Raw genomic sequence first — 8,286 nt, 5'->3', positions numbered from 1 at the left:
CGACCTCCTCGTCCAGCGGTGAGTACCATTCAATTACCTCCTCAAACAGCACGCTTAACTAAAACCTGGGTGAACCTAAGACATTGTCAATCTTCTGTTTCAGTACAAGCCCTCCTCGACTCCGGGTCGGCGGGGAACTTCATCAGCCAACAAACCCTCAATCTCCTGAATGCCAAACGTCAACGCAGCCCCGTCGACCTGAAAATAACGACCATACAGGGAAAACCGCTGGGCCGAGGTCATGTCCGTTACTTCTCCCCCACACTCATCCTGCGCGTCGGTCACTTGCATGTGGAGGACATCACATTTATGGTGCTGGAGGAGTCAACCGCTGACATTATCCTGGGACGCCCATGGTTAAACCAACACCAACCTTACATCCATTGGCCAACTGGTGAAATCCTCAAGTGGGGTAAGAACTGCCATGAACACTGCATCACCTTACCTGTAAAAGTTCTTCAATCATCTTCTTCATCCAGAAAACCACCACTACCGATCCAATCTACCTCAGTTGAAAGTCCAGAAACCCAAGTCCAAGTAACCATTCCTTCAGCTTATCGGGCGTTCCAGGATGTCTTCAGTAAGCGGTTGGCAACTCAACTTCCACCTCATCGGCCATGGGACTGCGCCATCGACCTCCTGCCTGGGGCCACGTTACCAAAGGGAAGAGTATACCCCTTGTCCATCCTGGAGCAGAAGGCCATGGAGGAGTACGTCCAAGAAGCTCTTCAGCAGGAATTCATACGACCATCGACTTCCCCTGCCGCGTCGAGTTTCTTCTTCGTGGCCAAAAAGGACGGAGGCTTGCGGCCGTGTATTGACTATCGCCATCTCAATTCACAGACAGTTAAGTTCAGCTATCCCCTTCCTCTGGTCCCAGCTGCCCTGGAACAATTACGTGGAGCCACCATTTTCTCAAAACTGGACTTGAGGAGTGCCTACAACCTGATTCGCATATGGAAGGGGGACGAGTGGAAGACAGCGTTCATCACCCCGTCCGGGCACTACGAATATCAGGTGATGCCGTATGGGTTGTCCAATAGTCCGTCTGTGTTCCAGAATTATATGAATGAAGTTTTCCGAGATTACCTGAACAAGTTTGTTATTGTATACATCGACGACATCCTCATCTACTCTCATCGTTATGAAGACCATGTGAACCATGTCAAACTCGTCCTCCAGAAGCTCCGTGAACACCAACTCTACCTTAAACTGGAAAAATGCGAATTCCACACCTCCTCAGTCCAGTTCCTGGGTTATGTCATCGATTCCAATGGTGTGAAGATGGACCAGGGGAAGGTGGAAGCCATCACTCACTGGAAACAACCCAACACCATCAAGGAGCTTCAGAGATTCCTGGGCTTTGCTAATTTCTACCGCCGTTTCATCAACAACTACAGCATGCTCAGTTCACCACTCACCTCTCTTCTCCGTAACCGGCCCAAGTCTCTGTCCTGGAACCCCGTGGCCACGGACGCCTTCCATCAGATGAAACTCGCCTTCAAGTCCGCTCCGATCCTGGTCCATCCCGATCCAAACCGTCAGTTCATCGTCGAGGTAGATGCCTCTTCCACCGGGGTCGGAGCGGTACTGTCCCAGCGGCAGGGGGATCCTCCACGACTCCATCCATGCGCCTTCTATTCCAAGAAGCTATCCCCGGCGGAGCAGAATTATGACATTGGCAATCGTGAGCTCCTGGCGATCAAGCTCGCATTGGAGGAGTGGCGACATTGGCTGGAGGGAGCCAAGGAACCATTTGAAGTCATCACTGACCACCGCAACCTTGAATATCTACGAGACGCAAAAAGACTCAACCATCGCCAAGCCCGATGGGCTTTATTCTTCACCAGATTCAACTTCAAAGTTACCTACCGTCCAGGAGATCAGAACAACCGTGCTGATGCTCTATCTCGTCTTCACCAAGCCGATCCCGATCCTGAAACTCCAGAACCTATCCTCCCTCCAGCCATGATCGTAAGCCCTATCCAGTGGACCATCAACCAACGGATCCAACAAGAGAACCGTCTCCAACCTGCTCCGCCGGGAGGTCCAGAGGGTAGATTGTACGTTCCACCTCATCACCGGATCACCCTCTTGGACTTAGCTCACTCATCTCCGGGCTCTGGACACCCAGGCAGGAGAGGGTCTGGGACTCAGCTCACGTGCACCTCCAGCAGGCAGTCCGGAGGCACAAGGAGCAAGCTGACGCCCGCCGACGACCCACTCCTCAATATCAACCAGGACAACAAGTTTGGCTCTCCACTCGGGACATCCGCCTCCAGCTGCCTTGCCGTAAGCTGAGTCCCCGGTACATCGGACCATTCACCATCGAAAGGCAGCTGAATGAAGTGACCTACCGTCTCCAACTCCCAGCACAGTACCGCATCTCACCATCCTTCCATGTTTCACTTCTCAAACCCTTCACTGACCCTTTGTCTCCTCCTTCCACAGAGCCTGGTGATGATGCCGTACCTCCTCCTCCTGCCATCGATGAAGACACCAACATCTACCGGGTGAGAGCTATCCTTGACTCGCGGCGACGTGGGTCCCAACTGGAATACCTAGTGGACTGGGAGAACTACGGCCCAGAGGAGCGATGCTGGGTCAACCGCCAGGATATCCTTGACCCCAGTCTACTTACCGAGTTCCACCAGGAACATCCCGACCGTCCCGCTCCTCGAAGCCGTGGTAGACCCCATCGCCGCCGTCGTTCCCAGCCGTCAGGAGCCGCCCGTGGAGGAGGGGGTACTGTCACGGCTACACAACCTGCACCTTCAGACACGGACACTTACGCCACGCCCACTCGTTCACAATCACCGGAATACTGAACACCTGTGCATCATCACCAGAGCCACATATAAGCACACCAGTCCCATTCACTCATTGTCTGGTCTTGCACCGATCCCTACACGTCACTCGACCTTGTCTTACCTGAACATTGTACCTACTGTTGTCTTCATCATCTTCATCTCCAGTCCTGAGTCCTCCGTCATCATCTGTGTCACCATCGTCATCTGCCAAGGAAAGTTATCATTGTTATACCTATTGTCAGTTCTACGTGTCAAGTTTCTCTACCTGTGTCATCACCTGTGTCTGAAACCTCTGTTAATAAACACTGTTGCACTTACCTCATCTGTGTCCTCGTCTGTGTCTGACAATAGGCTATAATACGTGCATGATTTAATTTCTGTTCAAACTGAAGTTTTTCTAGTTCATTGTTGTAGTTAGACTGTAAGTTTAGAGAACTTGACTCATTCACCTAACTAAAAGTCAATCATTTTTACAGTTTAGTCTGATTAAAATTATTAATGTATTTTAATTGAATATGAATTCAAATTTTGTTTAGATTTGTTAAACTTTTGCTTGCAACTAATGCAATTAAATATGTTTAATCAACTTAGAACAACATAATGAGATTAAAATTAATAGACACATATGTAAAGTACAGCACTATTGCATTAAGTACAACTTAATTAGACATTAATACAAAGTGCATTTTTAAAAAGTGCACTTAAGCATGTTAATAAATATTGTCATTAAAATGTACTTTCTTAAAAAGTGCATTTTTAAAAAGTGCACTTTAGCATATTTAGAAATATTGTCATTAAAGTGTACTTTCTGTAAGTAAAATTTAATTAGACATTATTACAAAGTGCATTTTTAAAAAGTGCACTTAAGCGTGTTAATAAATATTGTCATTAAAGTGTACTTTCTTTAAGTACAAATTAATTAGACATTATTACAAAGTGCATTTTTAAAAAGTGCACTTAAGCATGTTAATAAATATTGTCATTAAAGTGTACTTTCTGTAAGTAAAACTTAATTTGACATTATTACAAAGTGCATTTTTAAAAAGTGCACTTAAGTGTGTTAATAAATATTGTCATTAAAGTATATTCTTTTTAAGTACAATTAAGTGGCCTTTAATTGTAATTATATTATATTATCTGCCAGTGCACTTTTTAAAAAGTATACTTTTAAGATTTGAAGTACACAATACAATTGTATTGTACACAATACAATACAATTTCAATACAATTAAGTGCACTTCTTTTTCACAAGGGAGGACATTCTTCTTGTGCTTTCTTTGTGCGTGTTTTTATGTTTACTTTATAATGTAAAACACATTAGAGTTATTTCTTTAATGTCAAATAAAGAATTGAGTTGTTGAATACAGTAATTTGAAGTATTCACATTAATCTCTCTCTGTTTATGTTCAGCTCAGTTCATCAGAAGAGATCAGAACCAGAGTCTATGAAGAGTGATGCGTCTATAGATCAGCCAATACATTTAAAGAGTGGAGATACACAGCCTGATCTCAGGTAAAACATTTCTATTACAGATATTTGAATTTGAATATATGATACAGAACTAGGCATTGTGCTTATTAACCCATAATGTGGCGTTTTATTTTACAGCCATAAAGTCTACAGCCTCAACACATTTAGATCAAACCTGAGGAGGAAGTTTCAGTGTCTGAATGAAGGAACAGAAACGCAGGGAAACACAACACTCCTGAATGAGATCTACACAGAGCTCTACATAACAGAGAGTGGAAGTGGAGAGATCAATAATGAGCATGAGGTGAGACAGATTGAAACACAATCCAGGAGAGCAGCAACAGAGGACACACCAATCAAATGCAGTGACATCTTTAGACCTTTACCTGGACAAGACAAACCCATCAGAACTGTGCTGACAAAGGGAGTCGCTGGCATTGGAAAAACAGTCTCTGTGCAGAAGTTCATCCTGGACTGGGCTGAAGGGAAAGAGAATCAGGACGTCCAGCTAATATTTCCACTTCCTTTCAGAGAGCTCAACTTGATGAAGCACAAAACACTCAGTATTTCAGATCTTCTTCATATCTTTTTCCCTGAAACTAAAGAAATGGAAATATCCAGTGATGAATATAAAGTGCTGTTCATCTTTGATGGTCTGGATGAGTGTCGTCTGTCTCTGAACATTAAGAGCAAAGTGAAACTGTGTAATATATCTGAATCAGCCTCAGTGGATGTGCTGCTTATGAACCTCATTGAGGGGAATCTGCTTCCCTCTGCTCTCATCTGGATCACCTCCAGACCAGCAGCAGCTGATCTCGTCCCCTCTGAGTGTGTCCATCGAGTGACAGAGGTACGAGGCTTCAATGAGCCACAGAAGGAGGAATACTTCAGGAAGAGAATCAGTGATCAGAGTCTGGCCAATACAATCATCACACACCTGAAGTCATCAAGGAGCCTCCACATCATGTGCCACATCCCAGTGTTCTGCTGGATCTCAGCCGCTGTCCTAGAGAAGATGTTGAGTGAAGCAGAGAGAGGAGAGATTCCCAAGACTCTCACTCAAATGTACACACACTTCCTGATCATTCAGACCAACATCAAACATGAGAAGGACTATGAGAAGAAAGTCAAAGATGAAGACATGATTCTCAAACTGGGGAAACTGGCTTTCCAGCAGCTTGTGAAAGGCAACCTGATCTTCTATGAGGAAGACCTGAGAGAGTGTGGCATTGATGTGACAGAAGCATCAGTGTACTCAGGATTGTGCACTCAGATCTTCAGAGAGGAGTTGGGCTTGTATCAGGGGAAAGTCTTCTGCTTTGTTCATCTCAGCCTTCAGGAACATCTAGCAGCTCTATATGCTCACATTAACTGTACAAACGAGAACAGAAACGTGTTTAACCAAATAACCAAACCAAGTCTGTTGTCTAAGATTTTAAACCAGAAGAAATATCATTCATTATCTGAGCTGCAACAAAGAGCTGTAAATAAGGCCTTAAAGAGTAAGAATGGACATCTGGACCTTTTCCTGCGTTTCCTTCTGGGTCTCTCATTGGAGCCCAATCAGACTCTCTTACGAGAACTACTGACACAGACAGGAAGCTGCTCCTACAACAAAGAGGAAACAGTTCAGTATATCAAACAGAAGATCAGGGAGAATCTCTCTCCAGAGAGATCCATCAATCTGTTCCACTGTCTGAATGAACTGGGTGATGATTCACTGATGCAGGAGATCCAATGTTATCTGAGATCTGGAGAAATAAGAGAAACCAAACTCTCCTCTTCACAGTGGTCAGCTCTGGTTTATGTGTTGCTGACATCAGAGCAGAAGATGGATGTTTTTGATCTAAAACAGTTTATTGGAGCACAAAATACAGCAGATGAAGTTCTCCAGAATCTGCTGCCTGTGGTTAAAGAATCCAGATCAGCTCAGTAAGAAACACTGACAACAATCACTCCACTTTCAAAACATGATCATATTCATGAATTTAGCATGTGCTGTTTTGTAGTTTGATGATAAAGCTAACAGAAAGAGTGGTAGTGGTATTAAATGTGAAAATCAGTTTTTGTGATAAAACAATATATGTGTGATGCATCAAAAATGAGACAAGGTGACTACAGCTTCCCTTTCAAAGACGCAACATCATCATTTGTAAATGTTTTTAAACATTATACATTAAGATTTGAACACTCGTCATACTGTACAAACCTCAGCAGTGGTGACAATCAACTAAATATTCAAATAAATTATACATTAAATATTTGGTAAACTGCCATGGTTTGATGCTTTATGAAGAGTTGAATTATTGAAAGATTTTACACTAATATAATCTAAAGGAAGCCATATAATTTTCTTTTATAGCATTACATTTTTTCTTACATTCAATAATGACCAAATACATCTGATGTTTTTTGCTTTGTCTCAACTAAATTACTACATCCAAGGATTCTGCAAGTCATCTGTGATTATAAACCCAACCTAATACACGTTCATTTTGCTATTTGTTTTGTTCTCTACACAGGCTACAGTCCTGTAATCTCACCGCTCATTCCTGTAAGAGATTGTCTTCAGCTCTACAATCCTCAAACTCTGTCCTGAGAGAGCTGGACCTGAGTGACAATGACCTGAGGGATTCTGGAGTGAAGCTTCTTTCTGATGGACTGAAGAGTCCAAACTGTCAACTGCAGATACTGAGGTAAATGGTTTTCCATAAAATTAACACAATGCTATCACAATAAATGACCAATAATTTTGAAATGTGCTCTCAATGAAGTGTTGGCTTCACTACATTAATAAAAGTAAATTAATGCTTTTACTCTAGTATATTTCCATAGACACTTTTGTTAAATTTGTGACTGGATCTACAGAAAATACCTGCAAATGCAAGCTGCACAGATCGGTGTGAGATAATGACTGATCTGACTGTCAAACTAATGTCATGTGTACTGTTGCTGTGTATGTTTGTAGGTTGTCTGGCTGTATGGTGACAGAAGAAGGCTGTCGTTATCTGTCTTCAGCACTGAGTTCAAACCCCTCACACCTGAGAGAGCTGGATCTGAGCTACAATCACCCAGGAGATTCAGGAATCAAGCTGCTCTCCGATAAACTAAACCATCCAGACTACAGACTGGACAAACTCAAGTATGTCAAGCTGGAGGAGTTTTGTAACAAGCTTAGCTTTAGTTATACTGCAGAGACATTCAATGCTTGAATATGATTGGACGACTAACGTTCTAAGGTGTGCAATTTTTTTTCATAGATCTTAGGGTCTCATTCACTCAGCATGCGTACCTACAAATGTGTGTGAGATATACGTATGAAAGTTTTCACAAACAAATCACGATTCATCGATAACTTTTGCTCTAAAATTTATCCTAAATTCATGAAAAAATATTAAATGCAAAAATCACATACTTTTGGTGCCTTACAAACATAATAAGATGAAATTTTAAACAGAGAGATATATATATATATAAATAAATATATTAGGGTTGTCACGATACCATAAAAATGTATTACGATACTATACCAGCTGAAGTATCATAATACCAAGTAGTATCGTGATAATATGCAGTATACAAAATGAAACAAACTTTCATAAATACGTGAAAACAGACCAGATTTTTCTCTGAATACTTCATTAATGAGAATGAATAACAGGCTTTTATTACCAATCAAATGAATCATTGGAAACAAAATTCATCTTAGCACTGCACAGTAGCACAGAATCTGCATGAAGTGATGTTACGATGTAGCATTTATGCATTTGCACTGCAATTACAATTGCATAAATAATGTTATGAGTTTAATGTTTCAAATATAAAAATCTGAATATAGAAATAAAAAATGTTGGGGGAAAAAAATAATAGAATAATATAGCTGCAAGCAGCAATTCGGGGCCAAGCCCCAGAAGGGGCAGTAGCGCAATACGGAGCAGGTAGAGCAAAAACAGCAGAAATTGAATGTACATGCAAAACAGCTGGTTCAGAAGGACAGGTGGAAATG

General features: G+C 42.2%; 1 protein-coding gene across 1 annotated transcript in view; it reads left to right on the top strand.

The window, feature by feature from the left end:
* The window catches only part of LOC125269540 (NLR family CARD domain-containing protein 3-like), an 82,955-nt gene that overhangs the window by 24,928 nt on the left and 49,741 nt on the right, over positions 1-8,286 (top strand). Inside the window, exons 4-7 of the mRNA XM_048192426.1 lie at positions 4,221-4,322; positions 4,419-6,212; positions 6,803-6,976; positions 7,249-7,422. Coding sequence (XP_048048383.1) covers positions 4,221-4,322; positions 4,419-6,212; positions 6,803-6,976; positions 7,249-7,422 — 2,244 coding nt within the window. The remainder of the gene's footprint in view (positions 1-4,220; positions 4,323-4,418; positions 6,213-6,802; positions 6,977-7,248; positions 7,423-8,286) is intronic.

Source organism: Megalobrama amblycephala, linkage group LG6 (assembly GCF_018812025.1).
Source record: "Megalobrama amblycephala isolate DHTTF-2021 linkage group LG6, ASM1881202v1, whole genome shotgun sequence".
NCBI classification, from domain to species: Eukaryota; Metazoa; Chordata; class Actinopteri; order Cypriniformes; family Xenocyprididae; genus Megalobrama; species Megalobrama amblycephala.
Note: the sequence above shows the minus strand (reverse complement) of the source record. Positions and strands in the feature narration are given on the sequence as shown.